This window comes from Patiria miniata, unplaced genomic scaffold, assembly GCF_015706575.1.
Source record: "Patiria miniata isolate m_02_andy unplaced genomic scaffold, ASM1570657v1 HiC_scaffold_10, whole genome shotgun sequence".
Taxonomy (NCBI): domain Eukaryota; kingdom Metazoa; phylum Echinodermata; class Asteroidea; order Valvatida; family Asterinidae; genus Patiria; species Patiria miniata.
Window position 1 is genome coordinate 7,609,667 of NW_024037048.1, and position 21,869 is coordinate 7,631,535.

The following is a 21,869-nucleotide window of genomic DNA, read 5'->3' on the forward strand; positions in this document are numbered from 1 at the left end:
AAGGTTCAAAGAAGGTGCCTAGAGGCCAGAATTGAATTCCCTGAAGAGTTCAACTCATTACATTCAGTATCCAGTGAGAAAAGAAAACTTTGTTGATTTTTTAACAAAATGCCCCCAAACTTCAACGTTTTCCATAGCTGGCATCATCGAAAAAGTCAGTTTTTCACCCAAAAATCCAACTTCTCCAAAATTGCTCAAAACTTCAGAGGAGGTGCCTAGAGGCCACAATTGAATTTCCTGAAGAGTTCAACTCATTAAATTCAGTATCCAGTGAGAAAAGAAAACTTTTTGATTTTTTACACAATGCCCCCAAAACTTCAACATTTTCCATAGCCGGCATCATCGAAAAAGTCAGTTTTTCACCCAAAAATCCAACTTCTCCAAAAATGCTCAAAAGTTCAAAGAAGGTGCCTAGAGGCCAAAATGAATTCCCTGAAGAGTTCAACTCATTACATTCAGTATCCAGTGAGAAAAGAAAACTTTTGATTTTTTACAAAATGCCCCAAAACTTCAACGTTTTCCATAGCCGGCATCATCAAAAAAGTCAGTTTTTCACCCAAAAATCCAACTTCACCAAAATTGCTCAAAATGCCCCCAAAACTTCAACGTTTTCCAAAGCCGGCATCATCGAAAAAGTCAGTTTTTCACCCAAAAATCCAACTTCTCCAATATTGCTCAAAAGTTCACATGAGGGGCCTAGAGGCCAGAATTGAATTCCCTGAAGAGTTCAACTCATTACATTCAGTATCCAGTGAGAAAAGAAAACTTTTGATTTTTTACAAAATGCCCCCAAAACTTCAACGTTTTCCATAGCTGGCATCATCGAAAAAGTCAGTTTTTCACCCAAAAATCCAACTTCACCAAAATTGCTCAAAAGTTCACAGGAGGTGCCTAGAGGCCAGAATTGAATTCCCTGAAGAGTTCAACTCATTACATTTAGTATCCAGTGAGAAAAGAAAACTTTTGATTTTTTACAAAATGCCCCCAAAACTTCAACGTTTTCCATAGCCGGCATCATCGAAAAAGTCAGTTTTTCACCCAAAAATCCAACTTCACCAATATTGCTCAAAAGTTCACAGGAGGTGCCTAGAGGCCAAAATTGAATTTCCTGAAGAGTTCAACTCATTACATTCAGTATCCAGTGAGAAAAGAAAACTTTTTGATTTCATACAAAATGCCCCCAAAACTTCAACGTTTTCCATAGCCGGCGTCATCGAAAAAGTCAGTTTTTCACCCAAAAATCCAACTCCTCCAAAAATGCTCAAAAGTTCAAAGAAGGTGCCTAGAGGCCAAAATTGAATTCCCTGAAGAGTTCAACTCATTACATTCAGTATCCAGTGAGAAAAGAAAAACTTTTTGATTTTTTACAAAATGCCCCCAAAACTTCAACTTTTTCCATAGCCGGCATCATCGAAAAAGTCAGTTTTTCACCCAAAAATACAACTTCTCCAAAATTGCTCAAAACTTCACAGAAGGTGCCTAGAGGCCACAATTGAATTTCCTGAAGAGTTCAACTCATTACATTCAGTATCCAGGGAGAAAAGAAAACTTTTTGATTTTTTACAAATGCCCCAAAAACTTCAACGTTTTCCATAGCCGGCATCATCGAAAAAGTTAGTTTTTCACCCAAAAATCCAACTTCTCCAAAATTGCTCAAAAGTTCAAAGAAGGTGACTAGAGGCCAAAATTGAATTCCTGAAGAGTTCAACTCATTACATTCAGTATCCAGTGAGAAAAGAAAACTTTTTGATTTTTTACAAAATGCCCCCAAAACTTCAACGTTTTCCATAGCCGGCATCATCGAAAATGTTGATGTATTCGGTTGAGTCCAGAATGAATTAGAATGCATCGAATTTATCATTGATATGCTAATGATTGTATGGTTCGATGGTCAGAGCGGGAATTTGAATAGGTAGTGGTATGTGATGCTAGCGGAGAAACGCGTCACTTCACGCTTGCTAGCAGCAACGCAACACACGTTATTTTTTAGAGCTGTCGCCATTTTCAACACTTTAAACATGTCATCAACTCCAGCTACGAAAGAGGACATTCAGGAGCTATTGGCTCAATTCTCATCTAGTCAAGCTAAGATACTGGAAGACAAGATAGCTGAAGCTTCTGCCAATTTTGATACGAAGCTCAAATCCGCCACTAGCGTCAAATTAACCTGGAAAAGGGAAGGCCATAAACGACAATATAACTTTAATCAGTCTGTATTGGATCATGTCGTAGAAGCTGAACGCAAAAACCAGTCCACTGAAGTGCAGCAAGAGCTAACCAGTATTAAAGCTCTGCTCGAGCATCGTCAAAAGCTAATCCGACTAGCCGATACCAGCCCCTCTGGCTGGGCAACAGTCGAAGAATACGAGAATAACGAGTTGGCCAACGACTCCGGAGATGACAAGAAGATCACAAGGGCAGAAGACAGGGCGGCCAGAAAGCTTAAAGCGGCGTCCAGTAAGAAGTCCGCCGGGGCTAAGAGATTCAAGACCGGTGACTACCACTACCAGACTCCTGCTCCCGCTACTACTTCTGTCGCTCCTGCTTCTCAATTCCAGTTTTTTCGTGGCCAACGATTCCCAACCAGCAAAGACATCTGCTACGCTTGCGGAAGCCAAGGTCACTGGAGAAAATCCTGTCCAAACATCAGTAGAAGGCAAGACAAGAGCAACACCCCAAGTTTCTCCACCTAGCAAGGACACCGCAGCAAGCAAGTCTAACACGATCAATGAAGTTGAGTTATGTTACTTTACCGATAATTTCTTTGAGTATGAAGAAAGGTGTTCCACAGGTTGCAAAATTCAAGTGGCTGGTCGTTTACATCATCATTATGATTTTTGGAGAGCAATTAATGCCAATTCCTATGTATTAGACATAATTAGCAACGGATACATGATTCCGTTTTATGAAACACCACCACACACGCCGAATGTTGAGAAATCCAAACAAGGGTTGAATAATCGCTCAGCCATCAATAATAGCGAATTTGTCACAAATGCAATTTCAGATTTATTAGAGACGCACTGCGTCTTGCCTTGCACAGAACAACCATACATAGTGAATCCTTTGTCAGTTTCAGTACAAAAATCAGGCAAGAGGAGATTAATACTAGATTTGAGAGAAGTGAACAGGTTTTTATGGAAGCTATCTGTCAAGTACGAAGATATGCGTACAGCGATGTTATATCTTCAAAAGGGGGGTTTTATGTTCCAGTTTGACCTAAAATCGGGATACCACCATATTAGCATTCGTACAGAACATCAACAGTACTTGGGATTTTCCTGGTTTTACAAAGGTGCCTTTACATTCTTCAAGTTTACTGTATTACCATTTGGTTTATCCACTGCCCCATACGTTTTCACCAAAGTGGTGAGACCACTTGTACAGAAGTGGAGAAGTGAAGGTAAACAAATAGTTGTGTTCCTAGACGATGGTTTGTGTTATGCAGAGAGCTTTCAGAAAGCCAGAGAGCACAGTGCTCAAGTTAAAGTTGACCTGGTCAATGCAGGGTTCGTACCTAATGTACAAAAGAGTACTTGGGACCCGGTTTCAGAGACCGAGTGGTTAGGTCTGATAATTGACCTAAAGAATGGTTCTCTTGTTTTGCCAAACAGACGAATAAACAGCATCAAGGAACGAATTCAAGAACTGTTAATAACTCCCAAGTCAGCAGGTTCGTCAACATGCGTCAAAGTCAAAGATCTAGCCAGTGTGGCAGGATGTATTGTTTCATCCTATTTAGTTGTGGGATCAATGAGTAGGGTAATGACCAAAGCTATGCATTGTGTAATTGAATCTAGAAGTTCGTGGAATTCCAAAGTTGTCATCTCAGAACAAGCCAACGAAGAACTCCTCTTCTGGTTACACAACATAGATAATCTGAAGGAAATTCCAATAAAATTAACACCCATGTGTTCAACTATGGTGTTTTCAGATGCAAGCAAAAATGGTTTCGGAGGCTACATAGTAAATGTCAATGATTCGATCAGTCATGGTCAGTGGTCGGAAAATGAAAGGAAACATAGTTCAACCTGGAGAGAATTAAAAGCAATAGACATGGTGTTAGCATCCCAAATAAACAAGTTCAAAAACACCAGAGTAAAATGGTTTTCTGATAATCAAGCTGTTACAAGAATAGTTTGCAAAGGCAGTATGAAGTCAGATTTACAGTCTATTGTGTTAAACATATGTCGTAATTGTGTACGCAATGGAGTGTTCCTTGAATTAGAATGGGTGCCGAGATCGAAGAACGAAAAGGCAGATTTCATAAGTAAGCTGGTCGATTATGACGATTGGCAGACCTCAGATGAGATGTTCTCCCTACTTGATCATATGTGGGGTCCTCACACAATCGATCGGTTTGCCAGTTATTATAATTCCAAATTAACTCGTTTTAATTCTAGATTTTGGAATCCAGGTACTCAGGCAACCGATGCGTTCACCCAAGATTGGGCAGGGGAAAATAACTGGTTGGTTCCCCCGATACATTTGATTCCAAGAGTCATACATCAGTTAATAGCCAACAGAGCTGAGGGGACATTGATATGCCCTGCCTGGAGATCATCCCCTTACTGGGTGTTATTATTCCCAGATGGTTTCAATGAAAGATCAGAAATCACAAGTATCCATGAATTTGTGAGTCCTTTCCCACTTTTTGAGAATGGTCGAAGTAATAACTCTAAGTTCATTCATGATATTGTGCGCAGTACAGTACTAGCGGTCAGGTTCAGCAGTTATCAATGAGTTTCTGTACAAGCGTTCAGAACGCTTGGGCTTGGTGCCTTACTAGTGTAGAGACCCAGGGGGTCAATTCTGAAATGGAGAAAATTAGGAATTAAAACAGTGTATATTGTAAAGTAATAACATATATGTTGTAACAAAGTTCTTTGTCTCTTTGTTAAGCTAATCTTCAACAGTGATAACTGGAGACACCGTTTCGAGAGGAGCGCCAACAATCAAGACCTGAGTTCTCTCGCCAACCAGCTGCCCTCCATATTGGTGAGCTCAAGAGCTTCAAGCACGGTAACTCAATACAACTCATCCTTTACCAGATGGCATCAATGGGCACTGTCACATGACGAGTCTCCCCTTCCTGGTGATCCATATATAATATCATTATATTTGGTTCACATCAGCAACTCAGCAGCGTCACCATCACCAATTATCAGTGCTTCATCAGCAATTTCCTGGGCACATCGCATGGCCAGTTTGGACGACCCCATGAAGGATCCATTGACTGTTCAAGTCATAGAGGGACTCAAACGAACACTCGCTAAACCAAGGGCAAGAAAAGAGCCGATAACACCTCAGATCCTAGTACAGATGGTACAATTGCAAGGAGCTGACAGATCAGTACATAACCTAATGAACATTAGAACTTTGGCTATGGCTTTAATATCTTTTGCAGGTTTCTTAAGATTTAATGAGTTAGCCTCGCTTAAGATGCAAGATTTAATGTTCCATCATGACCATTTGTCAATCCGGATTCAGTCAAGTAAGACAGACGTGTACAGACAGGGCAGTGAAGTTATTATTGCTAGATCATTTTCTCAGACTTGTCCAGTAGCCATGTTAGAGCTTTATATTAATCTTGCAGAGATTTCCAGTGGTGATAAAGAGGCTTTTGTGTTCAGGAACTTAACAAAAGTTAAAAATGGTTATTCCCTGCGCAAAAACAATCAGCCCATGTCATATTCCAGAGTTAGAGAGCTAGTTTTGAAAGCAATTTCTCCAGTAGTTGCAGATGTTTCCAAATTTTCTTTACATAGTTTAAGATCAGGTGGAGCCTCAGAGGCTGCTAAGGCTGGTGTAGCCGACAGATTGTTTAAACGCCATGGGCGTTGGAAGTCGGAGACGGCTAAAGATGGTTATGTCCAAGAGAGCTTTTCTAACTTATTATCTGTTTCTCAGCGGTTAGGTATCTAACATCCACCCGTTCTTTATTTATTCAAGCCGATTGCTGCAGCTCGCACAATCCCAAATTAATGAGTATAGTGTGTTTTGTTTGTGTATGATGATTTAAATGATAAATGTTGATGTATTCGGTTGAGTCCAGAATGAATTAGAATGCATCGAATTTATCATTGATATGCTAATGATTGTATGGTTCGATGGTCAGAGCGGGAATTTTGAATAGGTAGTGGTATGTGATGCTAGCGGAGAAACGCGTCACTTCACGCTTGCTAGCAGCAACGCAACACACGTTATTTATTTAATTATATGCTATTGTAATGGCTAAAGTAATTCTATCTTAAAATACGTTGTTTTAAGAACCTCCCATTATCATTGCTTAGCTAGCCTGAGAGCGGTGGTCAGCATAGGTCAGGGCATACGTTTCCACTTTTTCCAAAAAGGTTTGTGGTTTTTCGTATCTGGCGATCACCAAAAGCAATGGGTCGAATTCACAGTTTGTGATTAATACTTAATATGTTGATATATATCTCGATGTATATCGTGCAAAGTTATCATTAATAATGATGTGTAATTTGAGAAGTCGATGAAACAGTGTAAGCTAATTAAAAGTATTGGTTGCTGCAGCTCGCACAATCCCAAATTAATGAGTATAGTGTGTTTTGTTTGTGTATGATGATTTAAATGATAAAAGTCAGTTTTTCACCCAAAAATCCAACTTCTCCAAAATTGCTCAAAAATTCACAGGAGGTGCCTAGAGGCCAGAATTGAATTCCCTGAAGAGTTCAACTCATTACATTCAGTATCCAGTGAGAAAAGAAAACTTTTTGATTTTTTACTTAATGCCCCAAAAACTTCAACGTTTTCCATAGCCGGCATCATCAAAAAAGTCAGTTTTTCACCCAAAAATCCAACTTCTCCAAAATTTCTCAAAACTTCACAGGAGGTGCCTAGAGGCCAAAATTGAATTCCCTGAAGAGTTCAACTCATTACATTCAGTATCCAGTGAGAAAAGAAAACTTTTTGATTTTTTTACAAAATGCCCCAAAACTTCAACGTTTTCCATAGCCGGCATCATCGAAAAAGTCAGTTTTTCACCCAAAAATACAACTTCTCCAAAATTTCTCAAAACTTCACAGGAGGTGCCTAGAGGCCACAATTGAATTTCCTGAAGAGTTCAACTCATTACATTCAGTATCCAGTGAGAAAAGAAAACTTTTTGATTTTTTACAAAATGCCCCAAAAACTTCAACGTTTTCCATAGCCGGCATCATCGAAAAAGTTAGTTTTTCACCCAAAAATACAACTTTTCCAAAATTGCTCAACAGTTCAAAGAAGGTGACTAGAGGCCAAAATTGAATTCCCTGAAGAGTTCAACTCATTACATTCAGTATCCAGTGAGAAAAGAAAACTTGTTGATTTTTTACAAAATGCCCCCAAAACTTCAACGTTTTCCATAGCCGGCGTCATCGAAAAAGTCAATTTTTCACCCAAAAATCCAACTTCTCCAAAATTGCTCAAAAGTTCACAGAAAGTGCCTAGAGGCCACAATTGAATTTCCTGAAGAGTTCAACTCATTACATTCAGTATCCAGTGAGAAAAGAAAACTTTTAGATTTTTACAAAATGCCCCAAAAACTTCAACGTTTTCCATAGCCGGCATCATCGAAAAAGTCAGTTTTTCACCCAAAAATCCAACTTCTCCAAAATTGCTCAAAAGTTGAAAGAAGGTGACTAGAGGCCAGAATTGAATTCCCTGAAGAGTTCAACTCATTACATTCAGTATCCAGTGAGAAAAGAAAACTTTTTGATTTTTTACAAAATGCCCCCAAAACTTCAACGTTTTCCATAGCCGGCGTCATCGAAAAAGTCAGTTTTTCACCCAAAAATCCAACTTCACCAAAATTGCTCAAAAATTCACAGGAGGTGCCTAGAGGCCAGAATTGAATTCCCTGAACAGTTCAACTCATTACATTCAGTATCCAGTGAGAAAAGAAAACTTTTTGATTTTTTACAAAATGCCCCCAAAACTTCAACGTTTTCCATAGCCGGCATCATTGAAAAAGTCAGTTTTTCACCCAAAAATACAACTTCTCCAAAATTTCTCAAAACTTCACAGGAGGTGCCTAGAGGCCACAATTGAATTTCCTGAAGAGTTCAACTCATTACATTCAGTATCCAGTGAGAAAAGAAAACTTTTTGATTTTTTACAAAATGCCCCAAAAACTTCAACGTTTTCCATAGCCGGCATCATCGAAAAAGTCAGTTTTTCACCCAAAAATACAACTTTTCCAAAATTGCTCAAAAGTTGAAAGAAGGTGAATAGAGGCCAGAATTGAATTCCCTGAAGAGTTCAACTCATTACATTCAGTATCCAGTGAGAAAAGAAAACTTTTTGATTTTTTACAAAATGCCCCCAAAACTCTAACGTTTTCCATAGCCGGCATCATCGAAAAAGTCAGTTTTTCACCCAAAAATCCAACTTCTCCAAAATTGCTCAAAAGTTCAAAGGAGGTGCCTAGAGGCCACAATTGAATTCCCTGACGAGTTCAACTCATTACATTCAGTATCCAGTGAGAAAAGAAAACTTTTTGATTTTTTACAAAATGCCCCCAAAACTTCAACCGAATTGAATTCCCTGAAGAGTTCAACTCATTACATTCAGTATCCAGTGAGAAAAGAAAACTTTTTGATTTTTTACAAAATGCCCCCAAAACTTCAACGTTTTCCATAGCCGGCATCATCGAAAAAGTCAGTTTTTCACCCAAAAATCCAACTTCTCCAAAATTGCTCAAAAGTTCAAAGAAGGTGCCTAGAGGCCTGAATTGAAACCCCGTGAAGAGTTCAACTCATTATATTCAGTATCCAGTGAGAAAAGAAAACTTTTTGATTTTTTACAAATTGCCCCCAAAACTTCAACGTTTTCCATAGCCGGCATCATCGAAAAAGTCAGTTTTTCACCCAAAAAACCAACTTCTCTAAAATTGCTCAAAAGTTCACAGGAGGTGCCTAGAGACCAGAATTGAATTCCCTGAAGAGTTCAACTCATTACATTCAGTATCCAGTGAAAAAAGAAAACTTTTTGATTTCATACAAAATGCCCCCAAAACTTCAACGTTTTCCATAGCCGGCGTCATCGAAAAAGTCAGTTTTTCACCCAAAAATCCAACTTCTCCAAAAATGCTCAAAAGTTCAAAGAAGGTGCCTAGAGGCCAAAATTGAATTCCCTGAAGAGTTCAACTCATTACATTCAGTATCCAGTGAGAAAAGAAAACTTTTTGATTTTTTACAAAATGCCCCCAAAACTTCAACTTTTTCCATAGCCGGCATCATCGAAAAAGTCAGTTTTTCACCCAAAAATACAATTTCTCCAAAATTTCTCAAAACTTCACAGGAGGTGCCTAGAGGCCACAATTGAATTTCCTGAAGAGTTCAACTCATTACATTCAGTATCCAGTGAGAAAAGAAAACTTTTTGATTTTTTACAAAATGCCCCAAAAACTTCAACGTTTTCCATAGCCGGCATCATCGAAAAAGTTAGTTTTTCACCCAAAAATACAACTTCTCCAAAATTGCTCAAAAGTTCAAAGAAGGTGACTAGAGGCCAAAATTGAATTCCCTGAAGAGTTCAACTCATTACATTCAGTATCCAGTGAGAAAAGAAAACTTTTTGATTTTTTACAAAATGCCCCCAAAACTTCAATGTTTTCCATAGCCGGCATCATCGAAAAAGTTAGTTTTTCACCCAAAAATCCAACTTCTCCAAATTGCTCAAAACTTCAGAGGAGGTGCCTAGAGGCCAGAATTGAATTCCCTAAAGAGTTCAACTCATTAAATTCAGTATCCAGTGAGAAAAGAAAACTTTTTGATTTTTTACAAAATGCCCCCAAACTTCAACGTTTTCCATAGCCGGCATCATCGAAAAAGTCAGTTTTTACCCCAAAAATCCAACTTTACCAAAATTGCTCAAAAATTCACAGGAGGTGCCTAGAGGCCAGAATTGAATTCCCTGAAGAGTTCAACTCATTACATTCAGTATCCAGTGAGAAAAGAAAACTTTTTGATTTTTTTACAAAATGCCCCCAAAACTTCAACATTTTCCATAGCCGGCATCATCGAAAAAGTCAGTTTTTCACCCAAAAATCCAACTTCTCCAAAATTGCTCAAAACTTCAGAGGAGGTGCCTAGAGGCCAGAATTGAATTCCCTAAAGAGTTCAACTCATTAAATTCAGTATCCAGTGAGAAAAGAAAACTTTTTGATTTTTTACACAATGCCCCCAAAACTTCAACGTTTTCCATAGCCGGCATCATCGAAAAAGTCAGTTTTTCACCCAAAAATCCAACTTCTATAAAAATGCTCAAAAGTTCAAAGAAGGTGCCTAGAGGCCAAAATTGAATTCCCTGAAGAGTTCAACTCATTACATTCAGTATCCAGTGAGAAAAGAAAACTTTTTGATTTTTTACAAAATGCCCCCAAAACTTCAACATTTTCCATAGCCGGCATCATCAAACAAGTCAGTTTTTCACCCAAAAATCCAACTTCTCCAAAATTGCTCAAAACTTCAGAGGAGGTGCCTAGAGGCCAGAATTGAATTCCCTAAAGAGTTCAACTCATTAAATTCAGTATCCAGTGAGAAAAGAAAACTTTTTGATTTTTTACACAATGCCCCCAAAACTTCAACGTTTTCCATAGCCGGCATCATCGAAAAAGTCAGTTTTTCACCCAAAAATCCAACTTCTATAAAAATGCTCAAAAGTTCAAAGAAGGTGCCTAGAGGCCAAAATTGAATTCCCTGAAGAGTTCAACTCATTACATTCAGTCTCCAGTGAGAAAAGAAAACTTTTTGATTTTTTACAAAATGCCCCCAAAACTTCAACGTTTTCCATAGCCGGCATCATCGAAAAAGGCAGTTTTTCACCCAAAAATCCAACTTCACCAATATTGCTCAAAAGTTCACAGGAGGTGCCAAGAGCAGGGTGCGAAATTAATGGTTGCCCGGTTGCCCGGGGCAACCAAAAAATCATGCGGGCAACAATTGAGCTGACCGTGGTTGCCCGCCGGGCAACCTTATTTCAGGCAAGGGCCTACCTAAAATTGTATATTCAAGCTCAAAAAGATTTGGTTTTTACCCCCCCAAAAATTAATAAAATGATGCAAATCATACCGATGTCGAATTCACTTCTGGAAGCCAACAATAAATAATTTGCGCCGGACAAAAAAACCTCGAAAATTACTAACGATCAGCAACAAATATCACCATTCCGATGCGCTATCCGACATGTCCGATGAAACGCGCGAAGTTCCGCTACACGCTGGCATACAGCTGTGTACAGCGGCTGGTACCCAGAAGTTAGCTATTTTGTAATGACATTTCGCGTGCATTTTTGCTCTGTGTGGAAGGGCAACCTGACTATACATTCTGTCAGCTGATAAATATGCACTCGATCCCGCGGTATCGTGAGAGATTATTATTGTACATTGTTCACCACGGGCCCGAGGTTGACAATTCTATGAATGTTGGAACGAAACGAACACGGCGCGCGCGCGGTAAGGACACTTTTTTTTTTTATCAATGAGTGTTTCTGTATTTTGACCCAATGAGATTCCGCGATTGGTATGACGACAAAAATTATCATGAATATTTATAACCTCTACAAGAACGACATGCTGGTGTAATGTGTGTGGTGTCCTCGTGATCACTGGTGCCGCACACGGTGGCTATATGATGCTACATAGTAGGGGACCAACGATCACGCCCGCGTGGTTACGTTTGTGAAAACAGGGTTTTTCGAAGTGTCAAAGTTTGATCGACTTGTGAATATAGAAATTATGAGCCTATTAAGGTTTGGGTTCTATAAGCTGGGCAAAAAAACTGGTACTAGGAGTGCTACCGACGCTGGATTGTCGGATGATGACCATGCTCCAAAATCAACAAAAAATGACGGCGAGGTAGGGTTAATAATAATATACATGTTTCCAGCTCATCGTCGGGAGCCGGCATCGCGGCGAGTAGCCCATCCACTGACTCTAACGCCGTCAGTACTAGGCCTAGTACTAGTAGTAGTACGCCGGTGAACACAAAAACGGACTATGAACAAACCAGAGTTAGAAATTTCCTGGATGTGTGGCAAAATGGAAGAGACTGGCTGCTGTATAATGAGAAGGAAAAGACCATGTTTTGTACTTTTTGTACAAAACATAATAAGCACAACAACTTCGTAAAAGGGTGTAATAGCCTGAGACTTACAAGCATCAAGAAGCATGAAAATAGTGAGGATCATTATAAATCTGCTGAAGCAGTAAAAGCTGCAACTATGGCAAAGACAGCACCCGGCAGCACTCCAATTGAGAAAGGATTGATGAAAATGGAGGGGACGCAGATTGAACAATTGAAAAAATGTTTAGAACAGCCTTTTATCTTGCCAAATCTGAAAGGCCATTCAGAGATTTTCCAGGTCTGCTGAGTCTACAGGACATAAATTATAATGACACCTTGGGAAACCATTATGCCAACGATAAACAGGCAAAGACTTTTATTTCATATATGGGCGAAGAGAACAATAACAACATTTCCCAGATGTTGAACCAAAACAGTTTTATCAGTGTCATATGCGACGGCTCCACAGACAAGGGAATAATAGAAGAGGAGATTGTGTTCGCAAGATTCTTGAACCATGAGTGTGTACCCGAGACAAAATTCATATCATTGGAGTCAGTCCACAAGGCAGATGCTGAAGGTCTTAAGGGTGCGGTGGGTTCAGCTTTAGAGAAGAAAGTCAACTGTAAAGACTGGCGTGAAAAACTTGTAGGGATTGCAACTGATGGGGCAGCTGTGAACTTTGGATGTAGAGAAGGCCTTGTTGCCAAATTGCGTACAAAAATTCCCCACCTCATTGGAATTAGATGTTGCGCTCACAGATTGGAACTGGCACTAAAGGATGCAGCTCGTAAGTCAAAATTGTGGGACACAATTGATGCTTTCTTGTCCAGCTTGTACAAATTCTATCACTACTCCTCCCTGAACATGGATGGTCTCATGGAAGCTGGCAAGGCCCTGAAAATAACTATCCTTCGACCAGGAAACATCTGGGGCACACGCTGGGTTCCCCACCGACACAGAGCATTGCTGGCAGTGGACCGAGACTGGCTAGCTTTGGCTAACCATCTGTCCCAGGTAGCAATGGGTACAAATGAAACTGCTGCCAAGGCAAAAGGTCTCCATCTGACACTTGTATCCGTTCACTTTGTGCTCATGTTGCATGTGGCTTTGAAGTTCTTCAGTATCTGTAGAACCATAAGTGAGGTCTTCCAGGACAACGACTCATCAGTGGAAACCTTGTACACCACCCTGCAGGCTGCACAGCTCAAGTTAGCCTCTGACCGATTTGATGCCAAGGGAGTGCTGAAATCCTTTGTCGAAAAGGATCTTGTTGTAACAGGGACTGATGTCATGTACAGAGGCGAGAGACTAAAGCTACAGTCAGGGAGTTCCAGGGGCAGACAACACACACTTGACACAGCTCTGGAGGATGTAGAAAAGAGTGTCAGTTGCATGGTGTCTGCCACTGCAGAGGCTCTCAATCAGAGGTTTGCCTCATTTAATGACCCTGTACTGAAAGCTTTCCGAGTATTTGAGCCAATGAACTGGCCTCATGACATTGAAGTGTTAGCAGATTTTGGAACTACTGAGATTCAGACCATCACTAACCATTTCAGTGATCTGCTGAATAGGAATGGCACTGATACAACTTCAATGGAAATTGAATGGACCCAGCTACTACTATCATGCAGAGAGCTGAAAAGGGAACAACCTGACAGGTGTATTGCTAACAATGAACGATTCCAAGCATTCTGGAAGAAAGTCCTGCAAACGTACAATGAGAGTCAGAGGTTTGCCAACATCTTAACTCTAGTAAAGATCATGTTGGTGCTCCCGATCCATTCAGCTGAAGCAGAACGGGGATTCTCCCTAATGGGTAGGGTTAAGAATGACTGGAGGTCAAGACTACATCCAGAGACTACAAGCAACCTCATGGCACTCAAGCTTGCTAACACAACAGTGGAGAGCTTTGATCCTATGCCTTCCATCAACAGATGGTGGACTGACACCAAGAGAACCAGACGGTTCACTCAGCAATATGGAACAAGGGCCTCAGCTGACATTGAGTCAAATGAAGAACAAATGGACAATGACTTAGTTTCAGTTGCTGATGACGATGAAGATGAAGCCTAGGTTGACACTTAAGTTGGTCAAGACAAAAGGTAAGTAATTTTGGAAATGATTGGATGGCCAATGCAGTTTTGTCCACTAAACCTCTCTCAATGTCTAACAAAATATCACTTGTTGCTTTAAATTAAAAGAAAATACAAATTCACAAGCCAAACTAAAACAGACTAGCATTGTACAAAATCATTGTAAAAAATAAATAAATAAATAAATAAAATAACTAAATAAATTAAAATACATATGAATAATTTTTTTAAGTTACAGTAACACTTACCTGACATTAAAAACCACACAGATTGATTGGGAGTGCATTTAGAACAATTTATAGAGCTCTGCAATGAATCTATAGCTTCATAAAAACCATTGGAATTTTCGGGCAACCAAACTTTCTTCCGGGCAACCTGAGTTTCAGCTCATGGTTGCCCTCGGGCAACCATCTATTTTTCTTAATTTCACACCCTGAAGAGGCCAGAATTGAATTCCCTGAAGAGTTCAACTCATTACATTCAGTTTCCAGTGAGAAAAGAAAACTTTTTGATTTTTTACAAAATGCCCCCAAAAACTTCAACGTTTTCCATAGCCGGCATCATCGCAAAAAGTCAGTTTTTCACCCAAAAATCCAACTTCTCCAAAAATGCTCAAAAGTTCACAGAAGGTCCCTAGAGACCAAAATTGAATTACCTTAAGAGTTCAACTCATTACATTCAGTATCCAGTGAGAAAAGAAAACTTTTTGATTTTTTACAAAAATGCCCCCAAAACTTCAACGTTTTCCATAGCCGGCATCATCGAAAAAGTCAGTTTTTACCCAAAAAATCCAACTTCACCAAAATTGCTCAAAAGTTCACAGGAGGTGCCTAGAGGCCAGAATTGAATTCCCTGAAGAGTTCAACTCATTACATTCAGTATCCAGGGAGAAAAGAAAACTTTTTGATTTTTTACAAAATGCCCCAAAAACTTCAACGTTTTCCATAGCCGGCATCATCGAAAAAGTTAGTTTTTCACCCAAAAATCCAACTTCTCCAAAATTGCTCAAAACTTCAGAGGAGGTGCCTAGAGGCCAGAATTGAATTCCCTAAAGAGTTCAACTCATTAAATTCAGTATCCAGTGAGAAAAGAAAACTTTTTGATTTTTTACCAAATGCCCCCAAAACTTCAACGTTTTCCATAGCCGGCATCATCGAAAAAGTCAGTTTTTCACCCAAAAATCCAACTTCTCCAAAAATGCTAAAAAGTTCAAAGAAGGTGCCTAGAGGCCAAAATTGAATTCCCTGAAGAGTTCAACTCATTACATTCAGTATCCAGTGAGAAAAGAAAACTTTTTGATTTTTTACAAAATGCCACCAAAACTTCAACGTTTTCCATAGCCGGCATCATCGAAAAAGTCAGTTTTTCACCCAAAAATACAACTTCTCCAAAATTGCTCAAAAGTTCACAAAAGGTGCCTAGAGGCCAGAATTGAATTCCCTGAAGAGTTCAACTCATTACATTCAGTATCCAGTGAAAAAAGAAAACTTTTTGATTTTTTACAAAATGCCCCCAAAACTTCAACGTTTTCCATAGCTGGCATCATCGAAAAAGTCAGTTTTTCACCCAAAAATACAACTTCTCCAAAAATGCTCAAAAGTTCAAAGAAGGTGCCTAGAGGCCAAAATTGAATTTCCTGAAGAGTTCAACTCATTACATTCAGTATCCAGTGAGAAAAGAAAACTTTTTGATTTTTTACAAAATGCCCCCAAAACTTCAACGTTTTCCATAGCCGGCATCATCGAAAAAAGTCAGTTTTTCACCCAAAAATACAACTTCTCCAAAATTTCTCAAAACTTCACAGGAGGTGCCTAGAGGCCACAATTGAATTCCCTGAAGAGTTCAACTCATTACATTCAGTATCCAGTGAGAAAAGAAAACTTTTTGATTTTTTACAAAATGCCCCAAAAACTTCAACGTTTTCCATAGCCGGCATCATTGAAAAAGTCAGTTTTTCACCCAAAAATCCAACTTCTCCAAAATTGCTCAAAAGTTCAAAGAAGGTGACTAAAGGCCAAAATTGAATTCCCTGAAGAGTTCAACTCATTACATTCAGTATCCAGTGAGAAAAGAAAACTTTTTGATTTTTTACAAAATGCCCCCAAAACTTCAACGTTTTCCATAGCCGGCATCATCGAAAAAGTCAGTTTTTCACCCAAAAATCCAACTTCTCCAAAAATGCTCAAAAGTTCAAAGAAGGTGACTAGAAGCCAAAATTGAATTCCCTGAAGAGTTCAACTCATTACATTCAGTATCAAGTGAGAAAAGAAAACTTTTTGATTTTTTACAAAATGCCCCCAAAACTTCAACGTTTTCCATAGCCGGCATCATCGAAAAAGTCACTTTTTCACCCAAAAATCCAACTTCACCAAAATTGCTCAAAAATTCACAGGAGGTGCCTAGAGGCCAGAATTGAATTCCCTGAAGAGTTCAACTCATTACATTCAGTATCCAGTGAGAAAAGAAAACTTTTTGATTTTTTACTTAATGCCCCCAAAACTTCAACGTTTTCCATAGCCGGCATCATCGAAAAAGTCAGTTTTTCACCCAAAAATCCAACTTCTCCAAAATTTCTCAAAACTTCACAGGAGGTGCCTAGAGGCCACAATTGAATTCCCTGAAGAGTTCAACTCATTACATTCAGTATCCAGTGAAAAAAGAAAACTTTTTGATTTCATACAAAATGCCCCCAAAACTTCAACGTTTTCCATAGCCGGCGTCATCGAAAAAGTCAGTTTTTCACCCAAAAATCCAACTTCTCCAAAAATGCTCAAAAGTTCAAAGAAGGTGCCTAGAGGCCAAAATTAAATTCCCTGAAGAGTTCAACTCATTACATTCAGTATCCAGTGAGAAAAGAAAACTTTTTGATTTTTTACAAAATGCCCCCAAAACTTCAACTTTTTCCATAGCCGGCATCATCGAAAAAGTCAGTTTTTCACCCAAAAATACAACTTCTCCAAAATTTCTCAAAACTTCACAGAAGGTGCCTAGAGGCCACAATTGAATTTCCTGAAGAGTTCAACTCATTACATTCAGTATCCAGTGAGAAAAGAAAACTTTTTGATTTTTTACAAAATGCCCCAAAAACTTCAACGTTTTCCATAGCCGGCATCATCGAAAAAGTTAGTTTTTCACCCAAAAATCCAACTTCTCCAAAATTGCTCAAAAGTTCAAAGAAGGTGACTAGAGGCCAAAATTGAATTCCCTGAAGAGTTCAACTCATTACATTCAGTATCCAGTGAGAAAAGAAAACTTTTTGATTTTTTACAAAATGCCCCCAAAACTTCAACGTTTTCCATAGCCGGCATCATCGAAAAAGTCAGTTTTTCACCCAAAAATCTAACTTCTCCAAAATTGCTCAAAAATTCACAGGAGGTGCCTAGAGGCCAGAATTGAATTCCCTGACGAGTTCAACTCATTACATTCAGTATCCAGTGAAAAAAGAAAACTTTTTGATTTTTTACAAAATGCCCCCAAAACTTCAACGTTTTCCATAGCTGGCATCATCGAAAAAGTCAGTTTTTCACCCAAAAATACAACTTCTCCAAAAATGCTCAAAAGTTCAAAGAAGGTGCCTAGAGGCCAAAATTGAATTTCCTGAAGAGTTCAACTCATTACATTCAGTATCCAGTGAGAAAAGAAAACTTTTTGATTTTTTACAAAATGCCCCAAAACTTCAACGTTTTCCATAGCCGGCATCATCGAAAAAGTCAGTTTTTCACCCAAAAATACAACTTCTCCAAAATTTCTCAAAACTTCACAGGAGGTGCCTAGAGGCCACAATTGAATTCCCTGAAGAGTTCAACTCATTACATTCAGTATCCAGTGAGAAAAGAAAACTTTTTGATTTTTTACAAAATGCCCCAAAAACTTCAACGTTTTCCATAGCCGGCATCATTGAAAAAGTCAGTTTTTCACCCAAAAATCCAACTTCTCCAAAATTGCTCAAAAGTTCAAAGAAGGTGACTAAAGGCCAAAATTGAATTCCCTGAAGAGTTCAACTCATTACATTCAGTATCCAGTGAGAAAAGAAAACTTTTTGATTTTTTACAAAATGCCCCCAAAACTTCAACGTTTTCCATAGCCGGCATCATCGAAAAAGTCAGTTTTTCACCCAAAAATCCAACTTCTCCAAAATGCTCAAAAGTTCAAAGAAGGTGACTAGAAGCCAAATTGAATTCCCTGAAGAGTTCAACTCATTACATTCAGTATCAAGTGAGAAAAGAAAACTTTTGATTTTTTACAAAATGCCCCCAAAACTTCAACGTTTTCCATAGCCGGCATCATCGAAAAAGTCACTTTTTCACCCAAAAATCCAACTTCACCAAAATTGCTCAAAAATTCACAGGAGGTGCCTAGAGGCCAGAATTGAATTCCCTGAAGAGTTCAACTCATTACATTCAGTATCCAGTGAGAAAAGAAAACTTTTTGATTTTTTACTTAATGCCCCCAAAACTTCAACGTTTTCCATAGCCGGCATCATCGAAAAAGTCAGTTTTTTCACCCAAAAATCCAACTTCTCCAAAATTTCTCAAAACTTCACAGGAGGTGCCTAGAGGCCACAATTGAATTCCCTGAAGAGTTCAACTCATTACATTCAGTATCCAGTGAAAAAAGAAAACTTTTTGATTTCATACAAAATGCCCCCAAAACTTCAACGTTTTCCATAGCCGGCGTCATCGAAAAAGTCAGTTTTTCACCCAAAAATCCAACTTCTCCAAAATGCTCAAAAGTTCAAAGAGGTGCCTAGAGGCCAAAATTAAATTCCCTGAAGAGTTCAACTCATTACATTCAGTATCCAGTGAGAAAAGAAAACTTTTTGATTTTTTACAAAATGCCCCCAAAACTTCAACTTTTTCCATAGCCGGCATCATCGAAAAAGTCAGTTTTTCACCCAAAAACAACTTCTCCAAAATTTCTCAAAACTTCACAGAAGGTGCCTAGAGGCCACAATTGAATTTCCTGAAGAGTTCAACTCATTACATTCAGTATCCAGTGAGAAAAGAAAACTTTTTGATTTTTTACAAAATGCCCCAAAAACTTCAACGTTTTCCATAGCCGGCATCATCGAAAAAGTTAGTTTTTCACCCAAAAATCCAACTTCTCCAAAATTGCTCAAAAGTTCAAAGAAGGTGACTAGAGGCCAAAATTGAATTCCCTGAAGAGTTCAACTCATTACATTCAGTATCCAGTGAGAAAAGAAAACTTTTTGATTTTTTACAAAATGCCCCCAAAACTTCAACGTTTTCCATAGCCGGCATCATCGAAAAAGTCAGTTTTTCACCCAAAAATCTAACTTCTCCAAAATTGCTCAAAAATTCACAGGAGGTGCCTAGAGGCCAGAATTGAATTCCCTGACGAGTTCAACTCATTACATTCAGTATCCAGTGAGAAAAGAAAACTTTTTGATTTTTTACTTAATGCCCCAAACTTCAACGTTTTCCATAGCCGGCATCATCGAAAAAGTCAGTTTTTCACCCAAAAATCCAACTTCTCCAAAATTTCTCAAAACTTCACAGGAGGTGCCTAGAGGCCAAAATTGAATTCCCTGAAGAGTTCAACTCATTACATTCAGTATCCAGTGAGAAAAGAAAACTTTTTGATTTTTTACAAAATGCCCCCAAAACTTCAACGTTTTCCATAGCCGGCATCATCGAAAAAGTCAGTTTTTCACCCAAAAATCCAACTTCTCCAAAATTTCTCAAACTTCACAGGAGGTGCCTAGAGGCCACAATTGAATTTCCTGAAGAGTTCAACTCATTACATTCAGTATCCAGTGAGAAAAGAAAACTTTTTGATTTTTTACAAAATGCCCCAAAAACTTCAACGTTTTCCATAGCCGGCATCATCGAAAAAGTTAGTTTTTCACTCAAAAAACAACTTTTCCAAAATTGCTCAAAAGTTCAAAGAAGGTGACTAGAGGCCAAAATTGAATTCCCTGAAGAGTTCAACTCATTACATTCAGTATCCAGTGAGAAAAGAAAACTTGTTGATTTTTTACAAAATGCCCCCAAAACTTCAACGTTTTCCATAGCCGGCGTCATCGAAAAAGTCAATTTTTCACCCAAAAATCCAACTTCTCCCAAAATTGCTCAAAAGTTCACAGAAAGTGCCTAGAGGCCACAATTGAATTTCCTGAAGAGTTCAACTCATTACATTCAGTATCCAGTGAGAAAAGAAAACTTTAGATTTTTACAAAATGCCCCAAAAATTTCAACGTTTTCCATAGCCGGCATCATCGAAAAAGTCAGTTTTTCACCCAAAAATCCAACTTCTCCAAAATTGCTCAAAAGTTGAAAGAAGGTGACTAGAGGCCAGAATTGAATTCCCTGAAGAGTTCAACTCATTACATTCAGTATCCAGTGAGAAAAGAAAACTTTTTGATTTTTTACAAAATGCCCCCAAAACTTCAACGTTTTCCATAGCCGGCGTCATCGAAAAAGTCAGTTTTTCACCCAAAAATCCAACTTCACCAAAATTGCTCAAAAATTCACAGGAGGTGCCTAGAGGCCAGAATTGAATTCCCTGAACAGTTCAACTCATTACATTCAGTATCCAGTGAGAAAAGAAAACTTTTTGATTTTTTACAAAATGCCCCCAAAACTTCAACGTTTTCCATAGCCGGCATCATTGAAAAAGTCAGTTTTTCACCCAAAAATACAACTTCTCCAAAATTTCTCAAAACTTCACAGGAGGTGCCTAGAGGCCACAATTGAATTTCCTGAAGAGTTCAACTCATTACATTCAGTATCCAGTGAGAAAAGAAAACTTTTTGATTTTTTACAAAATGCCCCCAAAACTTCAACGTTTTCCATAGCCGGCATCATCGAAAAAGTCAGTTTTTCACCCAAAAATCCAAATTCTCCAAAATTGCTCAAAAGTTCAAAGAAGGTGCCTAGAGGCCTGAATTGAACCCCGTGAAGAGTTCAACTCATTAAATTCAGTATCCAGTGAGAAAAGAAAACTTTTTGATTTTTTACAAAATGCCCCCAAAACTTCAACGTTTTCCATAGCCGGCATCATCGAAAAAGTCAGTTTTTCACCCAAAAATCCAACTTCTCCAAAAATGCTCAAAAGTTCAAAGAAGGTGCCTAGAGGCCAAAATTGAATTCCCTGAAGAGTTCAACTCATTACATTCAGTATCCAGTGAGAAAAGAAAACTTTTTGATTTTTTACAAAATGCCACCAAAACTTCAACGTTTTCCATAGCCGGCATCATCGAAAAAGTCAGTTTTTCACCCAAAAATCCAACTTCTCAAAAATGCTCAAAAGTTCAAAGAAGGTGCCTAGAGGCCACAAATTGAATTCCCTGAAGAGTTCAACTCATTACATTCAGTATCCAGTGAGAAAAGAAAACTTTTTGATTTTTTACAAAATGCCACCAAAACTTCAACGTTTTCCATAGCCGGCATCATCGAAAAAGTCAGTTTTTCACCCAAAAATACAACTTCTCCAAAATTGCTCAAAAGTTCACAAAAGGTGCCTAGAGGCCAGAATTGAATTCCCTGAAGAGTTCAACTCATTACATTCAGTATCCAGTGAGAAAAGAAAACTTTTTGATTTTTTACAAAATGCCCCCAAAACTTCAACGTTTTCCATAGCTGGCATCATCGAAAAAGTCAGTTTTTCACCCAAAAATACAACTTCTCCAAAATGCTCAAAAGTTCAAAGAAGGTGCCTAGAGCCAAAATTGAATTTCCTGAAG

General features: G+C 38.6%; 2 protein-coding genes across 4 annotated transcripts; both read left to right on the forward strand.

Moving 5' to 3' along the window:
* Positions 1–1,909: 1,909 nt before the first annotated feature.
* LOC119736808 lies at positions 1,910–6,553 on the forward strand. 3 transcript variants are annotated; one of them, XM_038210821.1, is made up of 2 exons: positions 1,910–2,733; positions 4,903–6,553. In XM_038210821.1, the coding sequence occupies exon 1, from the start codon at positions 1,926–1,928 to the stop codon at positions 2,691–2,693; it is 768 nt and encodes a 255-aa protein (XP_038066749.1). In that variant the 5' UTR covers positions 1,910–1,925; the 3' UTR covers positions 2,694–2,733; positions 4,903–6,553. The 3 variants fall into 3 exon arrangements, 1 of the variants encoding a protein (XP_038066749.1); XR_005272315.1 differs by lacking the exon at positions 1,910–2,733 and adding an exon at positions 4,397–4,635; XR_005272316.1 differs by lacking the exon at positions 1,910–2,733 and adding an exon at positions 4,421–4,469.
* A 4,331-nt stretch (positions 6,554–10,884) lies between these two features.
* On the forward strand, positions 10,885–14,593 carry LOC119736797 (zinc finger protein 862-like). Its single transcript, XM_038210809.1, has one exon. The coding sequence runs from the start codon at positions 12,309–12,311 to the stop codon at positions 14,142–14,144; it is 1,836 nt and encodes a 611-aa protein (XP_038066737.1). The 5' UTR covers positions 10,885–12,308; the 3' UTR covers positions 14,145–14,593.
* The last annotated feature ends 7,276 nt before the right edge of the window (positions 14,594–21,869 follow it).

What these genes read in the sequence shown, in the direction of transcription:
- LOC119736808 (XM_038210821.1), top strand. Translation starts at nt 1,926, where the DNA reads ATGCTAGCGGAGAAACGCGTCACTTCACGCTTGCTAGCAGCAACGCAA.
- LOC119736797 (XM_038210809.1), top strand. Translation starts at nt 12,309, where the DNA reads ATGTTTAGAACAGCCTTTTATCTTGCCAAATCTGAAAGGCCATTCAGA.